This window comes from Heteronotia binoei, chromosome 1 (genome assembly GCF_032191835.1).
Source record: "Heteronotia binoei isolate CCM8104 ecotype False Entrance Well chromosome 1, APGP_CSIRO_Hbin_v1, whole genome shotgun sequence".
In the NCBI taxonomy this organism is placed as follows: domain Eukaryota; kingdom Metazoa; phylum Chordata; class Lepidosauria; order Squamata; family Gekkonidae; genus Heteronotia; species Heteronotia binoei.
The window spans coordinates 191,652,490-191,673,425 of NC_083223.1; the positions used below are offsets into that span (position 1 = coordinate 191,652,490).

General features: G+C 43.1%; 1 protein-coding gene across 1 annotated transcript in view; it reads left to right on the forward strand.

The window, feature by feature from the left end:
* Nucleotides 1-2,286: 2,286 nt before the first annotated feature.
* EHD3 (EH domain containing 3) overlaps nt 2,287-20,936 on the forward strand; it is a 43,168-nt gene continuing 24,518 nt past the window's right edge. The window contains exons 1-3 of the mRNA XM_060245651.1: nt 2,287-3,093; nt 12,953-13,129; nt 18,492-18,589. Coding sequence (XP_060101634.1) covers nt 2,867-3,093; nt 12,953-13,129; nt 18,492-18,589 — 502 coding nt within the window. The 5' untranslated portion in view covers nt 2,287-2,866. The remainder of the gene's footprint in view (nt 3,094-12,952; nt 13,130-18,491; nt 18,590-20,936) is intronic.

Consider the following 20,936-nt stretch of genomic DNA (forward strand, 5'->3'; position numbering starts at 1 on the left):
GGGAGCTTCCAAGGGCATCCTGTTTTTCAAGATTCCCCCTCCCCCATTTATTCCCTCCCAGATTTCTCCCCCCCCCCCCAAAAAAATAATTCTCTGCCAATTATTGTTCTCACTGGTTCTACCATCCCACCCACAGAAAGAAAGAGTAATCCAAGCAACTTTTCACTTCATCTCCTCTGTGTATCCCAGTCTTTAACCAATCACCATGGTTTCCCTGACAGTTCAACTTTCCCTTGTATTTACCTACTATGCAAGTAGCTCGACCTTTATGCCTCCAAGCAGAATAAAAGATACAAAGGTCAAAACAATTGAAATTTAACTTTAAAAATAAATTTTAAAAAACAATACTTCATGAGAGTAAATCACATTGAACACAATGGGATGTACATCTGAGCAAACAAGCACAAGATTCTAGTAAATAAATTAGATTTGCTTCCCAGTACAAATAGCTAGGAGTTTGGGCTACAATCCCTAATGTATTTCATATGTGAGCAACTGTCTTAAATCAGATCATTTACTAAGTTCAGCATCCTGTTCCACACAATGGCCAACAAGATGCCCCTTGGAAGGCATTCAAGGTGATGTGGAAGGTCCAAGCCTCTGCCTATTTTTGGCCCTTAGTATTTAGAGAGTTATTACTTCTGAAAATGGAGGCAAATAGCCATCAATAACTCTTCTTACAGGAGGTGGTGGCGGCCACAAGCATAGCCACCTTCAAGAGGGGTTTAGATAAAAATATGGAGCAGAGGTCCATCAGTGGCTATTAGCCACAGTGTGTGTGTTATATATAAATAATTTTTTTTTGCCACTGTGTGACACAGAGTGTTGGACTGGATGAGCCATTGGCCTGATCCAACATGGCTTCTCTTATGTTCTTCATGAATTTGTCTCCTTTTAAAGCCAGCTCAACCATCCCATAAAAAGTCTGCCATGAAAACATTGTGAAAGCAACATCACCCCAGTGTCAAAAATGACTGGCGCTTGCACAGGGGGATTACCTTTACCTTTTTAAAGCCAGCTAAACTAGCAGCCTTCCTTAACTAAACTCATTTAGAACTGACATGTGAAAGCATCATGCTATCACAGGACTCATAAGGTTACCATTGCCAACTTCCAGGGGGGAGGTCTAGAAATCTCTCAAAATTGCAGCTCATTTCCAGTCCACAGATCAATTCCCCTGAAGAAAAAATAGGTGATTGGGAGGAATGTTAGCCTCCAGGTGGGACCTGGGCATCCCCCAGAGTTACAGCTCATCTCCAGACTACAGAGATCAGTTCCTCCGGATCAAATGGATGCTTTGGATGGCAGACTCCATAGCATTGTTCCCCACTGAAATCCCTGATCTCTCCAGGCCCCAAACCTACAGGAGATTCCCAATCTGGATCTGGCAATCCTCCCCTCCCCCACCAGTGGCCACGAGAGACCGGCAACCTTACTGCTTTGGAGGGTGTGATATTATATGGCACCAAGGTCCCTCCCCAAGGAAAAAAGAAAGGTCCCCTGTGCAAGCATCAGTCGTTTCTAACTCTGGGGTGACGTTGCTTTCACAACGTTTTCACGGCAGACTTTTTACCGGGTGGAGTGCCATTGCCTTCCCCAGTCATCTACACTTTCCCCCTCCCCAAACCACCTCCCAAATTTCCAGGAATTTTTGACCCCAGAGCTGGCAACCCAGCAAGTTAGAACCCGTGTTTACCATATTAATACAGTTATTAATTCCACAGCGTAAATCTATTGTGGCAGAATGAAGTCATCTAGCGGCACCTTAAAGACTAACAAATGTTACTCCAAAGTTTAAGTCCAGTGGCACTATTAAGACCGACAAAGGAGCCTCTGGACTGAAACTTGATATGTTGCTTCAGACCAACACAGCTACCCACCAAAATTTACTCCAGCATAACTTTTTGCGAGGTAGGTCACTGAACTCCTGTTTAAATAAACCCGGCTATGGGGGGGGGGGGGGGGTAATCATTTCCTGGAAACTCTCTTAAGTAAGTCTAAATTCCAGTTGTGTCCACCAGGTGGCGCAGTGCATCACTTTCTTCAAGAAACAAACCAAGAGCAACCAGCTTTCACGTAAAGACTACTCAGGCATTCGTGCTGTTCCCTGGCTATTGGACGTAACTGACTCCGCCTTCCAAAATGGCGCCTCCCAGTTAAGCTTCGGTTCTTCCGTGGCAGCGCCTTCTCGTTGCCATAGAGATAGGAATCGTACGCGTCACAGTCGTAGACCGAACTTCCGGTCGAGGGCCATGATTCTCCCTGGCGGTGCTTGGGCGTTGCCAGTAGTTAGGCAACTTCCGGTTCCTGGTTGATTTCCTGAAAGGCTGGCATTTAAACACCAGCTGCTGTGTAAGGGTGGATGCTGGTGCTGTGATTCAGCTGCCTCTCCCTGCGGCTAAGGATACATGCTTGGGAGGCATTAGCTCATTCGTTCTCGCCTTATAGCTGGAAAGGAACAAGTGGAACTTAGTGTTGAATCGGTTCAACGTAAAGACCTTTTTACAAAAATTTCATTGTCATAAAATTTAATGCAAGAAGGGGTGCCTTGCCCCCTCTTCCAAGCTCCGCGCTGTTTTTGCAATAGTCACTGCTCAGCAGCCGATCTCAAGAAAACGTGGAGACGCTCAAGGGAGAAGGAACGAGCCATACATTCTGTTGATCCAGCCCCGTCTTGGTCTGAGACGTTTACTTATTTTCTTCGTATCACAGACAAGTGGCTAGCCAGGAATAAAGTGCTATATGTATTGGGAAGAGTGCGGCCAATAAGTATAGCACTGCTGTCTGGGATCTTCCAAGAGCTAAACGTTGCTCTTTCTCAGCTTTCACCGAAGAAAAGAAACACACTTCTTACCTGTCTGCAAAAATGTTCAGCTGGTTGGGTACTGATGACAGACGAAGGAAAGACCCTGAAGTATTTCATACTGTAAGTGAGGGCCTTAAAAAACTCTACAAAACCAAGCTGCTCCCTCTGGAAGAATACTACAAGTTCCATGAGTTTCATTCTCCTGCTCTTGAAGATGCTGACTTTGACAACAAGCCCATGGTCCTGCTTGTGGGACAATATTCCACTGGGAAGACCACCTTCATAAGGTAAGACCTGGTTGATGTTTCTTGTGAGGCAAAAAAATGCATGAAAGCTGCATCATTGAGGCTCACATATTGTATGTGTTTTAATTGTGTTATTCCCTACCAACGTCCTCACCAGGGGAAGAACATGAGGCCACTGAAGCCTGTGAAAATATGTGACTCTCAGTGATGACAGTGAGCACAAAGGGACAGGCATGGAATATTAGCAAAATGTTTGGCTAGTATCTGTTACTGTACTGGCAAAAGATTAAAGGAGTTATACAAAATATGTAATTAAAATGTCGATAATGCATCTCAGTTGGTCTACACAGCCTATGTGGTAAAGCAAAAGATTCTGGAGCATCTCAGGAAAAAGATGACTGAGGGAGAGAGCATGGATCAGGTTGTGCACAGTGTGGAGAAAGACGATGGCCAAGAACTTATTCTTCCTTTTCCAAAAATACTGAAATTTAGGGATGCCCAATAAAGTTGATGGGCTATAAATTTATCTCTCAATAAATAGTTATATTTTAGGATTCAGTGCCACTGGATGCAGTAACAGCCATAGGCATGGATGGGTTTAAAAAGAGTTGACGGATATGTGTATAGCCATTAATGACTACTAGTTATGATGACTAAAAGCAACCTCCATACTCAGAGGTAGCTAATACCAGTGCTAGGAGGCAACATCAGCAGAAGGCTCCGGCTTCTATACCCCATTTGGTGGCTCTTCAAGGCAACTGATTGGCCACCATGTGAAATAGGTTGCTGAACTAGATAGACCACTGGTGTGCTCCAGGAGGGTTGCACCTGTGTTCTTATGAGTTATTGAAATGTTGGAGGGGAAAACCAGGGATCTACAAATCAGCTGGTGTAATGAGAGGGTTGGTGATGAATTAAATCTTCAAAGCTTGAAAGAAACACCCAGGGATCTAATTGCTGGGTGCAAAACAATTTGATAGTAGCACATTGAGATGTCAAAAACCTTCCAAGCTTTAGCAGAACTAGCTCTTGTAAGCTGAATGTTGGATCTTAGGGATTTGAAAGGTGTCACTCTACTTAGGAAGTGATGTTTCTAAGAACAAAGGTTGGGTCATCTGAATGCAGATTCCTGCTATACTGGTGGCTGAGTTCCGTACCTGTTTAAAACCCCAGACCATCTGTACGATTTCAGTTGCCAGGTCCTCCCTGGGCACTGGTGGGGGATGGGGGCATGTCGCTTTGTGGTGGCTCACCAAGGTGGTAAATTTGTACCTGTGGTGTATGACACCACATGCAGGCTCACATGACTAAATAAATCTTTATACAAAAAATAGGTTGTGGAATCTGGTTTTTTGGCCTTAATCACTGCTTCTGGTCCTAGTTTTCCATATGGAATTGTATTCATGTGTGGTGAGGTATCCAGTTGTGTGCTCCTTCTGCAATCCAAAGTAATATAGCTTAAAAACAGGGGTACTGCCTCTCTGAAAAGTAGGCCTTAGTCAGGTTTGGTTGCAAAACTATTTGAGATCTGCCACTTTACAGCTTTTAGTAAATGCTAAATGAAATTCCCTTCTTAGGTAGTCATATGTTGTACATATCACAAACTGAACGTCATAGGAAAACAAATGAGAAAGGTAATCAATGGTGTACCTGGTGATCAGTGACCTTGAGCAGTGTAGGCATTTCTACCTGCTCTGGTGTTGCTGAAACCTAATGCCTGTACCCAAGAGCCAAGTACAGAATGAGCAAGTGGTACACTTGGCTGCATTCTTCAGAAGTACAAATTTTTAGGAGCCGGATACTGACGGCTTCCAGGAAGGTAGGTTGTTTTAAAGGAGGACTTGAAGATTGGAAATTATATATATAATTTCAGCTTATGATCAAGTATATCATTAATAAAATTATCCTTCCATACCATCCACTAAAACAACTTTTTATTTCTGAAAATGCAGTAGCAGACACTCACACCAACCCACACACAACTTGGTTGATTTTAGTATTGTGTCCAAAGGGTATAGACATGGTAGCAAACGGTAGAAATCTCTGGTCTTGAAATTCAATACATGCTGATGGGTAAGATGTGTGTATTTACCTAACATGTCACTGTTCCCCGTGTTACTTTGTAGACTCAGTGCAGGACTATAGCAGCTTTTCTATAAGTGAGACTTATCTTAGGGCATGAAAGAACTGGTCTCTCTATTCAGTCAGCAAGCACTAGTATCATGATCACACTGACTAGCACCATTAGCATCTTTATCCTTCAAAGTAATCTCTTCCGTCATGCCCATCTGTTATTTTCATTTGAAGGTCCAGCTATCAAAAGAGCTTGGCTAGAATCTACCTGTGAGAAGTATAGTTGGCCATTAGGATTAAAAGGGGCCAATAGCACTCCCACATAGTAGCTGAAGTAATGCATCCCAGTTTAACTGCACCAAAACTATTTCCTGCAAGCTCTTATAGATCTTGTGACTGTATATCAGGTTCTATCTTTTTCATTGTCTTCTCTTTACCAACAAATACACTTTAAAGCTTTATTAGCGTTTTACCTTAGTGTTTTCGGCAGGACATGAGAGTCCCTATACTTGTGCTTATACAAAGTTCTGTGCATGCTAGGGGTGTGGGGAAAGAATTAACAGTTTGCGGGGATTATTGTTGAGCAAAACTCCTTATAAATTTAGTCAATTTGTCGATGACACTGCCAGCTTTAGACTGCTGAAGAATTTTGATCGACTCCCCCATATTTCTTCCTGAAAGCTTGAGGACTCTGGCTTATATCAAGACGAAGGGTTAAATTAAATTCTGTGTCTCAACAAAGTTATTGGACTGCTGGGATAAAAGCAAGGTTACAGAGACATAGCGGGGAAGCTGGCTTTGAGTGTTCCTGGAGACTTTGAAACCCAAAAGAAAGAAGGCCTACTGTGTTTAAGGTCAGTGGAGCAAGACTGAAGTATGCCTTTCTGGCTCCAGGGAAATCCAGCTGTGCTTTCTTTTGGCTTAGGAGACAGTCTCACTTTGTCAGCCCTGGGATATTCCCTTAAATTACTGGTTTATGCCATTCCCCCCTTCCTGTTACGGACCCCTTCCTCCACAGCAGGTCATCTTAATAGAGTTCCATAGTGTGCGGACTTGCTGGAGGGAATTTATACATTTTTCTGCTTGAAGCTAAGATGACTTAGGCTTCCCAATCCCCAGGTCCCAGAGGGGGATCCCCTGGTTTTACAGGCTTCCCCCCTCCCCCAGCCAGCTGGCCGGTGGGGGAAGCCCCACCCCCACAGCCATCATGCACCTCCATGAACAATTCCCGTAGGGAATGATGAGGAATTGATCTGCGGGTATCGGGGGCTCTGGGGGGGCCCCTGTTTTTTGAGATAGAGGCACTAAATTTTCAGTATAGCATCTAGTACCTCTCCTCAAAATACCTCCCAAGTTTCAAAGAGATTGGACCAGGGGGTCCAATTCTATGAGCCCCAAAAGAAGGTGCCCCTATCCTTCATTATTTCCTGTGGAAGGAAGGAATTGAAAAGGTGTGCTGTCCCTTTAAATGTGATGGCCAGAACTCCCTTTAAGTTCAATTATGCTTGTCACACCCTTGCTCCTGGCTCCGCCCCAAAGTCTCCTGGCTCCACCCCCAACGTCTCCTGGCTCCACCCCCAAAGTCCCCAGGTATTTCTTGAATTGGACTTGGCAACCCTAAGATGACTGCACCTTTAAATGAACTGTTTTGTCATTTGCCACAGTGGATGGGATTCTACCATAACATAGAGTAGCATTAATTGCTGTTTCATATATTGCTTGCAAGAAGCATAGGAAGAAGAAAGGGACAGTACAGTTATAACTGACTAGTATACAGTAGCTGCTGCTTACCTTAACTCTGGGTTTTACCATTCCAATGGTTCACAATCAACAGGGCGATCCGAAAAGTTTCTAAAGATCAACGCTTGATATTAATTCAGCAAAAAATTCATTTCCGTATTTACTGGACACCTGTTCGACTACACAAATTTAACCTCTTGACTTCACCAGCATGTTGGCAATGCCAGGGAAGTGAAGCGGGGCTAAGCCACATGATCTGGGTATGTCCGGTGCTGCTTGATTTCTGGGGCGATATACTCAGGTGGATAAACCGTGTATTGGGAGGTCAGCACAGATTCACAGCCATGCAAGTTCTTTTAAACCACTTCCCGTCAGCATGGGTGTTGTCTCGCCCACAGCGATATTGGGGATTTCGGGCACTGATGATGGCAAAGAGGATAATCATGCAGATGTGGAGAACGGATTTTTCAGGAACCGTAGCGCAATGGTTAGAGGACATGCTGCGATTGGCGGTGGATGAAAGGCTGGTCTACCGACGAATGATGCAACAACAACAATTTGAGGACATTTGGGCACCATTTTTGGCGGCTGTCAATAATTTACAGGGCCCGGGATGTGATCTTGAACATAGTTCCCTCTAGGCTGTGGGGGCCAAGGTGGTCCAGAGAGCTATATCAAGTATTAGGCATACTATAGGCAGTGATAGATAAGTATGGGCAACAAGGGTGACGGGTCACAGGGTGTTGGATGAGTGGATAATTATGAACTACGTAATTTTTGTTTGTTTAATTGTTAAATACTTATTATTACTATGGATCTGTTATATATACTAATCTCAATAAATGATGAATGTTGGAAAAAAAAACCTCTGGGTTTTGTCCATCTGTCCTGTTAATAATAAAATAAACACAAACTGACTACAGTAGTGTTGGCTGCCAGCAGAGGCTGCTCTGAGTCCAGTCACTCACATTTTGCTTTCTTTCATTCTTTGAGTCCTCTTTCTGTTCTTGATGGCCCACTCTACACCAAGATTTGCCCCTGGTACTTCCTTCTGAATTCTTTCAGCTGACTCACAATAACTTAGTATTGTGACACACAATGTTTACACTTCTCCCTGTATCCTCAGGGACAGCCAAATGAGGGAAAGAATGAGTGCACGTTGCTGACTTTTTTCTTTGTTTATTTGATTTATATCCCACCCTCCAAGCCATTATCAAGAATACTCCAGCCCGTTGTATTCGCATTATGAACTTGCCAGTTCTTTGCCACTTAACTGTCATAGATCCCTTGAAGTAACTAGAATAGGCAGTAGTTGCCACAGTTCTACTTGTTGAGAATTTAGGAGTCCAGTCTATGTAAATGTTAGTCATGGCAAAACTTGCACTTGAGTTGGTCAAAGAAAACAAATGCACCCATGCAGATCTGAAGAACTATGGTAGTAGTATGAAATTTTCAGAAAGGACTTGCAACCGCCTTTCTGTAAGGGGTTTCAGAAGTGTTTTCTGTGATACCTTGAACAGGCTCAAGTATGTCCATCGTCCTTCCCTCCCTGTATTTCTTGTGTTTAGTCTGTCTGTAGGTATCTGCTAATCTTTTTCTTGTTTCTTCTGCAGGTGTAGGCAGGATGTATTTTGCCGAGCAAGTGTTCATTTTAAGCTTGGTTTTAGTTACTTCCTTTTCCTGATCAGTTTCTGCCCCATGGTCTTGAAGACTGAGGTTCTTTGTGATCAGGGTATCCATTATATTCTTTGGGATGGGATCTAGGACTGGAATCCTGTGCTCACCTTTGAAAAAGAACCACTTAAAACAAAAAAAATAACATTGTGCCAGTCTGTTAGAAGCATTTGCTGCAAATATAACAGGAGTCCAGTGATTCCTTAAAGGTAAAGGTGCAAGCACCAGTCGTTTTCGACTCTGGGGTGATGTTGCTTTCACAAGTTTTCACGGCAGACTTTTTACGGGGTGGTTTGCCATTGCCTTCCCCAGTCATCTACACTTTCCCCCTAGCAAGCTGGGTACTCATTTTACCGACCTCGGAAGGATGGAAGACTGAGTCAGCCTTGAGTCGGTTACCTGAACCCGCTTTCGCTGGGATCAAACTCAGGTTGTGAGCAGAGAGCTCCGACTGCAGTACTGCAGCTTTACCACTCTGCGCCACGGGGCTCTTCCTTAGCGTGAGGCTGTAGAAATACAAGAAGAAGCTACCATGAACAGAGTCAAGGTAGGGCAAGCTTTCTCCTAATAAGAACTTACAGGGCTATGAATGACTTTAACCCCACATTGTTAACTGAGAAGTAGGATCAATAGCCATCAATTTAATGTCCTTGCTTGTGGCTGTTTGCAGATTCATAATTCCTTTCCCAGGAAAATTTAGCAGTGGTATGCTGGCAGTCTCTCATACTGCAGTCACTAAAGGCTTGTTCCAATGATGAAGGATACTGGAGGCTGATGATGTAGGATGCTAGTTGGCAACACTTCCTTGGCAAGTAGCCCATCAGTAACTACCATTTCTGCCCTCTTTTCCAGTCTTTAGTTTTACAAACTAAAACAAAAGCCCACCTCAGTTTCTGCACATGTCAGAGCTATCCTGTACTAAAGAAAACAGTGCAAAAAAGTAAAAGCTCTCTGCAATAAGAGCTAGACTTCTGAACAACAATTTTGTCTTGAGCACAGGACAGAAACAGCCTTATGAGTTGTGTACCGTCTACTTGACACATGAAAGTCAGCCACTCCAGACACACATTTGAACCGTACATACTTCAAGAGGGAAAGCAGTTCACCGAGACAGCAGAGAACTGAGCTGGAGTGGGCAGTTTTCCACAGAAGAAACTTTAACAAGGGGGGGGGAGGAATTTCCCCAGACGGTGTGTGGAAACATTACCCAGACAGTGTGTGGAAGCAAACACTAGCTTGCTGTGGAATTCAGGTTGGGGCTGATATGCAACTTCCTCCCTCTGAAGGTCTGTTGCAATCAGGTTGGAGCTGATTGTGCAGCAAGTGCCCAGACTGTTAGAAACATGATGGTGGTTGAACATCACACGCTGTACTCTGCAGATACAGTACAATTATCACTACTTCCTTTCCCCTAATTTTACTCCATGTGAAAAAGGAGAAAAGGGTGTAGAGAAGTTTCTCATGAGTCTTTGCAAGCCCCCAGTTTTTTTTTTTAAATTTAAATTAATGCAGTCACTGCATGCCATGTTTGAATTTGTGGCATGCATTTGTAGCATTTGAAGATCACATGCAAGGGTTGCTTCTTTAACCCTTTCCCCTTCCATTTGATTCAAGTCTCCTCATTAGACAAAAACCTAAAGATTGTCATAACTGATGTTTTAATGATGTTACGTTTTCTAAAATCTAAATTTGGGATTTTTTGTTCACCAGCATAAAGTGGGGTTGGGCATTTGGTGAGTGAAAGTAGTCAAGTGTTTAAAATGCCCCTACAGCAGAACCATTGTGACTTATCAGTGGGCTATAGCTGGGTCAAGAGTTGGGGCCAGTGGGAGCACTTGTATGCGACCAGTATTCTTCCCCATGTTGCCATCGTCCTTCAACAATGGCACCAGTACCTTGCAGAGATCAAACCCTATTTCATGATTTTTTTTTTCACTCCCATCTAATCTAAATGGATAATGTGATAGCCAAAGCACTAAACTCTCAGATCAAACTTAATACTTTTAATGGTCAAATGTAAGAATTATGGATAGGAAGCTGTCCTGGCTTTGCTGAGTATTAGACAGAGTCAACATTCATCTGTGTTTGCTGAAAGGAAAGGCCTCACAATATTCCCTTACCTCCTGAATATGAATTACACAACTGTCTGCTTACCTACTCTTAACTTTAAAAGGCTGAACTGCTGGACTTGCACCATGTGGCCTTAATTTCATTTTTTGGGGGGGAGGGGGAATCATTAACCTGCATTCTCCATCCAGTTGTTGTTTTTTGGGAGGTTTTTTTTGCTGAACTCTTCTAAAAGGCTTGAAAATGACTGAGACTCTTCTGCTGGAAGATGGGTATTTATATCATCTGAACTGGCCTCCTACTGGTGACTCCTGGTATCGCAATCTATTTGTTCCTACACTAAGCAGGCTGGGTCCCGTTTGGCACTTCAAATGCTGGTGGGAGAGAATTGGGGAGATTGGCCTTGTGCCAAAGGGTGATGTCACTTCTGGCAACAGCAGGAAGTGCCATCATTACATCCAGGACACCACTCAGGATTCCTAGAGTCCTAGCGCCCTCCATTTAATTAAGTCACTTTTGGCTTTCACTGGAAGTGACTTTGCCTGCTGGAGGCAAGCCTATCTCTCCCCTCCCCCCCAAAAAAAATTCTTCTCATATTCTTCTCTGTTAAATTATTTTATGGTAAGGATAGCACTCAGTTACATATAATCCAATACTGAACAAAAGTTTGTCATTGGATCAGCTAAACTGAAGAATGTGGTGCTCCAGTAGGATTGCCAACCTCCACATGTGGGCGAAAGTCTCCTGGAACTATACTGATCTCCAGACAACAGATCAGCTCACCTGAAAAAAATGAGTTTTGGAGGGTGGATTCCATGGTATCACAATCCACTTGAGCGCCTTCCCTTGTCTGAGTGCTGCTTCCAAACGTCTGGGAACTTCCCAGGCCAATTTTGGAAACCCTGTGCTCCAGGATACAGAATTCTGTTGACTCTTAACTTGGGATATGCAAAGATCATGCAGCTACTGCACAGTGAATTAATCCAAAGCCATAAGATATGGCTTGCACTATTAATAGGTGTGATAAAGCAAGTAAAATTAATTACATTCAATTAAATGTTGCTATACAAGTTTATGTTGCCTCTGTAAATGGGACGTGCATTGCTTAACAAGTATGTAGGAAGTGTATTACATTCCCCAGGGCCTTTTGCCAGCAAAACGTTCCTCTTCTCTTGATGTCCCATCAGTCATCGCACAATGGAAGTGCAACTTGGTGAGGAAAGGCTTTTGAAGGGGTTTTATTGCTAATGAGAGTGCTGATCACGAGAAATGTTTGGTTAACTATTCCAATGCATTTCATATCTAAATGTTGTGCTCCTCTCACTTATGCCTAAAATTATAAGACCACATTACCCGACATTAGTTTGAGCCAGGAGGAAATTTGGGCAACTGGGTAAAGGGCCATTTACTGCATGTTATCTGCCAACAAGACCAGGACCATGTATATTGAGTGGATTTATCCCTCAAACATGCAAGGACATATGGCAAAATTACTTCTATTGTAAAGTCTGAGGAGTCTTAAAGCATGAAGATGGAAATGTGGCCTCTTGCCAAAAGTGAACTCTACCCCCCTGATTGCCAGGAATTTTCCCGCCCAGAGATGGAACTTTTGCTAGTTTTTATCCCAAAGACTTATCTCCCAGAGTACTTTCTCTGTCTTAATTTTACCTCACCTTTCTCCTCAAAGCAGGCACAGTGGAGGGTGGGACCAAACTGCTGGTTTCCCTCAGCCCTGACTGGGAGCCAATGTGGTGTAGTGGTGTCAGTCTAAGATCTGGGAGATCCAGGTATGACTCCCCACTCAACCATGGATACTTGCTAGATGACCTTGGGTCAGTCTCAACCTAATCTACCTCATGGTGTTATGGGGATGGAGGAGAGGAGAACAACTGTTCAACATATTGGGAATGCCCTAATGGCCTGGGCCGTTAACACCACTAACTGTGTGCACAGGGCAGGCTGGCTGTCACTTCTGCTTCCTCTGTGCTGGCTCAATTTGCTTCATGGTAATGCCACAAATCTGCTTTCCATGTTGTTAAAACCATCACAAGTGATGTGATGGAGTCACCGCACAATGAAGGGGAATTTTTCCACTCCACATTTCTGGAAGCAATTTAAAATGTTTAGGTATGTGAATTATGCAATGATATTATTAAGTGCTTTTATTGATTTTTGAGGGTACTGTTCCTGATTCTTCAGAGAAAAGAGACACTGAAAATATTGCACATCTAATATTGCCTGCAAGCTTCCTCAGTGTTTATAACAGGAAATGAATTTCAGCTATGGACAGAAGACCAACAGCTAGACAGAGCATACAATACCCTTTATGTTTTATGTTTTCTCTTAGGTACCTTCTTGAACAAGATTTCCCTGGAATGAGGATTGGGCCAGAGCCTACAACTGATTCCTTCATTGCAGTGATGCAGGGGGATGTGGAAGGCATTGTTCCTGGAAATGCACTGGTAGTGGATCCTAAAAAGCCTTTCAGGAAACTCAATGCCTTTGGCAATGCCTTCTTGAACAGGTCAGTAAAGAGATCCCCAATACAAAGCCACTTTGAAAAGCATCCAGGTTCTTTGGATAGAACCAGATCAAATCTAATCTCTATGACTATTTTGTTTAGGAAAAGCAAATCCTGCTATAAGGGTAGCCTGATTCACTCTGCTTCCAGGCACCTTCATAAAATTCTAGAGCCATTAAGGTGACTTGCAAACAACTTAAATATAAAATAAAATAGTCTCTAAGGCAGGGGTGGCCAAACTTGTTTAACATAAGAGCCACATAAAATAAACATCAGTTGTCTTGAGAGCCGAAAACATGAACATCAGATGTTGGAGAGCAGGGAGGGAAAGGGGGAGGGAGAGAGAGAGAAGCAGCTTTAAAGAGCTAGAACTTCTGGGTGCCAGACAGTTGTAAGATTGCCTGGCTACTCTACACACATCAAGGTTAGCCTGGCTTGTCTTGGAGAAGTGATTTAAAGAAACAAATGATTTTTCCTAGCTGGTCAATGGGGTGGTGGAGGCTTCAAGAGCCACACAATATGTGTGAAAGAGCCACATGTGGCTTCCGAGTCACAATTTGGCCACCCCTGCTCTAAGGACTTGTAGGACCATTGGGTGGCAGTGGGGGCAGAGGTCATGGTGGAGACTGGTGTTGGCCTATTGTATCTTAGTTGCCCTGTCTGATCTCTTCCCCCACCCCCCGCACTCCAACTTTCCCACTCTTATAGCTTGTTCAATTTAAATAACTACATCTCCAAGAGAAGAGACTTTATTTCAGATTGAGGATAAATATGTATTTGCTCTTCATATTTAGATCTAACCTGTTGTTTGTCCATTAAAGTCCAAACTTAGCGGCAAGCTTGAGAGGCTAAAGGTGTGAGGCATTTTTATTTATTATTTTAGTATATTTCTATTCTGCGCATTCTCCGTAGGGCTCAGGGCGGAGTACAACATATGATAAAACAATAAAATACAATGAAAACATTTCATAGACAAACAACTCTGCAGCACTCAGAAAATTTACCATAATCACATATTGCCCAGCCTGGCCATCTCACATCATGGCCTGGTTTTTCTTTTAAAACTCATGAAAGTAGCTCTAGAAACAATAAAATGTCAGAGTACCAGATAAAAATGAGTCAAAGATAGGGAGCCCAGCACTACAGCATCTACATATGCTCCAAATGTGTTTGTCTTGTCACTGGTCCCTTCCATCACTGTTGAGAGGAGAAGCCACAGTGCTGTTCAGAAGAAGCTGCTAAGAGTTGGCCTTCTATGCAAAGAAGCAGTGTGTCGTCAGTTAGGGCTTTTGCCCTACTCAGCACAGACTGCCATGATGTGCCACTAGCAGGCAAGATGCCTGCTTTTGAGCATCTTCTTGATCATTCTCTTGGAAGAGATTGGGATGCAAAGAACAATGACTTTCTCAGCAATAGCTGAGAAGTTTGTAGGAATGCAGAGCCTGATGATCCATGAGAGTGAGGCGTTTTGGTGGGCTGGATCTTGGTGCAAGGAAGAACTAGCTGTGGCTCATAGTATAGATTTATTGGTTATAGCAACAGACCAAGAATGAGGATCTGTTTATCCAGGGCAGGAGCATGTAGCCTGAATAATAAGCCTGGACCCAGTGGGAAAGTGGGAAAATTAGAGCAACAAATTCCAGAGATCCTGGGAGCCCAGTAAACCAAACTGATTATTTACTTTCATCTAATGTTTGGTGAGGATGGTATGAGAGGGAGCTATCAAGGAGTCTTTGGGTGCTTGATTTAGCCCTCAGCAGCCTTGTCTGGAGCAGGGAGGTATTAGAATCCTTTTCATTGTCAGCTTGCTGTCTCTTTTAGTGATTAAAAATGAAACATAGCTTCCTATCTGTGTATGTATGCGCAAGATACCAGGAGAGAGCAAAGCAAAATGCCTTCTGTGCCTTTCTTTGCTCTTGGTGTTTTAATGCAATATACCCAATCCCTTTAATCTGGCATGAGGATTTAGTTGTCCACCAGACACACACATAGCAAACACTGTTCTGCCTACATAATCCAGGTGCCAGTTGGTGCTTGCAGCTTTGTATGACAGAAAATAGTTGACAGAACAATAGGTGGACATCATTCTTGAGAAGGCAGCTAAAGGGATGCAAAAGCCCTCCTGGTGTACCTACCCAGTCTGAATTGAGGGAAACTTTTCCCTGTCTCCAAATATATTCTGACAGCTGCATAATTCTGTTAAATTATTTTTGTAGTTCCTCCTTCCAGTTCAGCTCTAGTCTGGTTGAAAAGTGGTTTAAGCTACATTATGTGAATCCCAACCGAAGTCGTATGCTTGAGGGCAGAAAGGAAGGCACTGGCAGAGGATGGATTGCCGATGACATAGTGGGGATTTCCAGCTCTGAAATGTACAGAATGCAGAGTAAGAAGCTATATGGGAATAGCCCAAATATTCCGCTCTGACCTCAGAATCTAGCAAGGCAAATGTTACTGAAATTTCATGCCCCTGCTTGTCAGACAGAATAATATAAGGGAGGAGCAGGAGTCTTTGGGCATAATTGGCAATTGCAACTTGTAGCTGTAACAGATTCCAGCCTGCTTCCTCCATTCACCATTCTGGTTTCATTCCTTCCCTTCTCCCCCCCCCCCCCCCGCCCGTGCCTCAGCTGCAATGGTCTTCACACTTCCCATTTCCCCCGGGGTTGGACCTGAGTGTTCTGGGTTTATTAGCTGTGCATCTGCTGAGTCTATATAGAGCTGTTCAGTTAGGGATATAGACATGAGAGCCTCTGACCATGCCGTGTTTTTCTCCTGATGGAGAATCTTGCCTATATGGAAATTATACAGAACTGTTTCATCTTTGCCATTGTTAAAAATGTTACAAGCGATAGAGGTGGCAGCAGCATACAGTTTTTCTAAAATAAGTTTTCCTTCATTCCTGAGACATGCTTGGTGAAAACTCAGTCATGCATCTTTCTTTAAACATGTACAGGTATTCCGGTTTGAGGTTATGTTTGCAAGAGTCACTTGGAGCTTTGCAGTATCCTGATCAGAAAGGGAAACTGCCTAAGTGGCTACTTGCAGACATATTAGATTTATCTCTGCAGAAAAGAAGCCGTTTTAGGGTCTGCATAGTGTATTCTGGAAATCTTAATTGCTCCTTCCAGGATTATCTTTGTTAGACAAAGGTAACATTCCTACAATACTTGGGTTGCTTTAAAGTTTGTTGCTTTAGTGTGCACTTTTCAAGCATCGTACTGGGGGATTTGTGTTTTGCTTTTTTAACTTCAGAGCAAACAGGCCTTTTGATTTTTCTGGAATCTAATTAGCATAGTGCTGTTTTTCAGATGCTAACTGGCTGCATTAGTGGAGGTCAGGCTCCTGCAGGGGAGTGCTTAATAGAGGGAAAAACAAATACACATGATGAGAAACCTAAAGTAATGCATTGGAGGGAGGGGAATTTCCTAAACAGACTTCATTATTTATGAAGAATGGACTTGTCAGCATAAGGCCTACATTTATTTTGTTTAAACAATTCAATAATCATAGTAGTCTTTCCGAGACACTAGATCTTGTTCAGTGAAAAGATATACTATAGGCTGATGATCTGGCTACAGTGATCCATGCAATGGTCACTTCCAGGCTGGACTACTGTAACTCGCGCTATGCTGGCTTGCTCCTGAACCTGATCCAGAAACTACAGCAGGTGCAGAATGCGGCAGCTCACCTTCTGACTGCATCACCTATATGGGTGAGCATACAACTGGCACTCCGCGACCTGCACTGGCTGCCTATAGAGGACCGGATCCGTTTCAAGGTGTTAGTTTTGACTTTTAAAGCCTTACGCGGCCTGGGACCAACATACGTACGGGACCATCTCCTTCCATATACACCCCAGAGGTCGCTTCGTTCAGCCTCCCAAGATCTTCTGATAGTTCCTGGCTCAAGGGATGCCCGTCTTGCCTCTACCAGGGCCAGGGCTTTTTCGGTCCTGGCCCCGACCTGGTGGAATCAGCTCCCTATGGAGATCCAGGTCCTACCTGGCTTGTTGACCTTTCGTAGGGCCTGTAAAACGGAGCTGTTCCGCCAGGTCTTTGGATGAGGCAGTGGGCATCTATCCACCTATTAGATCGGTGGACCTCCCCCTATGCCCTTATGGCCTGCTGCACCACTGTACTGTGGTGCTATACTATCTTGCTTCATATCATCATGCTGAACTAACCTATTGCACTTTACTGATTGCTGAAGTTGATTTTATGATTTTATTGTGATCTTAATTTAAATTGTTGTACTCCACTCTGAGCCCCCCAAAAGGGGAAAGGGGAGGAATAATAATAATAATAATGATCTCAATGGTGTGGGAGAGCTATACTGTCTAGCTTTAGAACACACACAGGGCCCATATCAGTGTAGGCCCACGGAACCGGTATTTCATTTGGCATTTGGGGGTATGGAACTAATCTTCCTCACCCCACATCAGGGAAATTACTCTATATGCTGGTTTTCTGTGGGGAGGAATTCAGCTGGGTGTGCAAGAACATTCTATCTTGAAAGCCCCTACCTGTAGTCTGAAGTGGGACAGCCCAGCAGCAGTTCCCCCCACATTGGTGAGAACTAAGCAGATGTGGAAGCTTGCCTGTGCCTGTACTGGCTGGCACTGGCACCAGTCACCTCTATTTTACCTGTAATCACATTCAGATTTGTGCTACAGCTCTTCCTGCTCAGTTCAGCCTTGTCTCATGTTTTCAGTCCTCTATGATTTTATTTATTTATTTTTATTTATTTACTTTCGATTTATATCCCGCCCATTCCAAACGGACTCAGTAGATGGAATAGACGGAACTGTTTTGGAAATAACCTGTCTTGAAGCCTGGCCCTGGGCTGGTAGAGGATCTCCACGATCTTTTCCAGCCCTCTTGTTTTCATATGAAAGTGACACTGATGCTGCTGGATTTTTTTCATGAATAAGTAAATTCACAAAAATAATTTTTTAAAAAACAGTAAAGTTGGAGCATTTAATGGAAAACATACCATTAGAAATTTAAATTTTGTGTTCAAAATCTGATGCTGAGGTGTGGAAGACTTTCACCATGACAACACAGAGCATTTCATATTTGACACCTGAGTAAACAAATCAAGAAAACTATTAAGTGTTCTGTCAGACTCCAGCAATAGTTGTCAACTACTAAATAGCCTTGTAGATTGCCTGTCAAATACAGAAATTAAATGTCACCTGATGTCAAACAGTGACTTTAAACATTGACTGTCTGGTATACAGTCAATGTCCAAAATACTCAATGTTGAGTTTGAAGATCATTGATGGAAAGAGGCATATACTATTCAAAATGCTGTCTGTGTTCCTCAAATGTCATTACATTTTCTTGTGGTTTTTTTCTCCCTTTAGATTTGTATGTGCTCAGCTGCCAAATCCAGTACTAGAGAGCATCAGCATTATTGATACTCCAGGAATCCTTTCTGGGGAGAAACAAAGAATTAGCAGAGGTAAAGAGAAGAAAGCTTCTAATTATGGGAGAAGGGCACATTTGTCTGGGTTTTGCTTAAAGCCTATTTCAGATGTTACAGGCACAGAAGTCAAGTAGGTATTCCTGAGAGTGTTCTTAGAATTGTATTGATTAGACATTGGGCCTGCTTTGGAATGACTTGTGAAGTTTTGTAATTGCTCTCAAAGGGGAATGATATGTCTGCATCTTGATCAAGTAGAATTGAGAAGAAAGTGTTGTACTGCTTCCAGCAGGTAGAGTACTTCTGAATGCTCCCAAGTTTGAACAACTATCAGCATGCCTAAATAGTATGTTGGACTAAAGATTCCTTGCTTATTAAAATGTCCCACCTTCCTTGGATAAATGGACTCAGGGCATGTTGCAGTGATAATACAAAGTACATAAAATGCAAGCCCATCTGGTCAGACTGCACAAGCAACATAGCAAACTGTGACAACCCCAGAAAAATATGCTATCCACTGCAAAAAGCCCTCCTGAACTAATTGCTTTGTATTATTTTCCAGCACATGGGCAAAATGAATGCCTTCCTGATGTGCTATGTTTCAGCAGGCAGGCATTTTTCCCCTGAATGTCCACTCCACTCCCTTCGGTGTGAAATGGTAGCGTGACTTATATGCATTTATCTGTTGCTTGATCCAGATAAGGATGTCTGGGAACCAAAGCTAGGCAAAACCCCATGTTAACTTAGGCTGCATTACTTGCTTCCATTTCTTCAAAGTGATGTCTGCTTGAGTATACCTTCTCTTTCTCCATAGATTACTGCACTGAAATATAGCTGTAGTTGAGAGATGTAGCTAAGTTGCCTGCCAAGTTGACTGTTGTCACACAAGCAGTGTCTTGCTTGGCCTAATCACTGCTGAAGGATTTGTTCTGAGACCTGTACTTAAAGCTTGTATGGCACTAGGGCAGTAAGAATTCTGTACTGATAAGTCAGTGTGCAGGATATGCATGGAGGCATTCTCAACATATTTTCTTCATTTAAAAAATTTTGTGCAGAGCTAAAGTCTGCAATTATGTAAAGATAGTTTTTCTAAATTTAATTCTAGTACCATCTGGAAAATAGTCAATGATTTGGGAGTATGCCTAAAATGTATTTTAAATACTATATTTCTTTTAAACTTTCACTATAACAAATGTTCATTCAACAAAACTGAGGCCTTTTCCATATGGGTTATTTGCCCTAGGGTTAGTGCTGTTAGGAAACGGGATTTTTTTTTTCGTGTTCCCCCACCACATCTTGAGGCTTTCTGCACCTTGTCCCCAGTTTTTCTCCAGGGATCATTGAAACCTCTGGGAGGGGGGAAATCATTGAAGCCCCCGATGGCATAGCATGGTAAAATAGGCACATGAGGACTTATGCTTGAGGAAATGTGTGGAAACCTGGAATCTAGAAGCCCCATTGCTACTATGATGCATTTGCAGCTGCAGTAGCAATGGGGCTTCTGCAGGAAAACATAGCTATATGGAACGGCCCAGAATTTTACCTGGAAGCCATTCATCTACCATAATCCTTGGCCTTCTGAATGCTTCTTGCTCCCCTGCCTAGTGCTTTCCTTCCCAAGTCCCGCTTTCTCAGTTTGAGAGCCAAGTTCTTCATGAAAACGTAGTTTAATATGCATTGAGGAAGTCTGTGACCTTTTAGTGGCTGAAGAAGATAGCAAGATAAAATATAGCAAAACTCATCGAGGTGTTCTGTCTTCTTATAGACCACTTGTGCCCTCTCTCTGTCCATTTGATATGATTTGATATGACTCTTCCCAGAGTGCCCTTGTGTGGAGCACTGCAATGGGGTACATAAGGATTAAAATAAAAAATCAGTGACACCCCCCCCCCCCCATTTGTTCCCCAGTAAGCAGAAAATAGTTCTAAGATGAGTATGACACATCTTTGCATGTGAAATAGAATTTGTATTTATGGAAGTCAAATCTGTTCTGGGCAGGGGTGTTGGGGAGAATGTTGCAGATTTCCTTGCATCACAGCACTCTGTCCAGGTCAACACTAGGCTGCTGGTTAGTTCCCCAATTGACTACAATCCCTGAAGACTTCCTTCAGATATCTAGGACTCTTATATTGAAGTAGGCACACTTTAAAATCTTTTCCAGCAAATCATGCCATTAAACATTTCAAGCATTCTCTATGCAGGGGTGGCCAATGGTAGCTCTCCAGATGTTTTTGCCTACAACTCCCATCAGCCCCAGCCATTGGCCATGCTGGCTGGGACTGATGGGAGTTGTAGGCAAAAAATATCTGGAGAGCTACCACTGGCCACCCCTGCTCTAGGAGATTTTTTCCCTGTTGATTTTGCATTGTCTCCTTGTTGATTAATA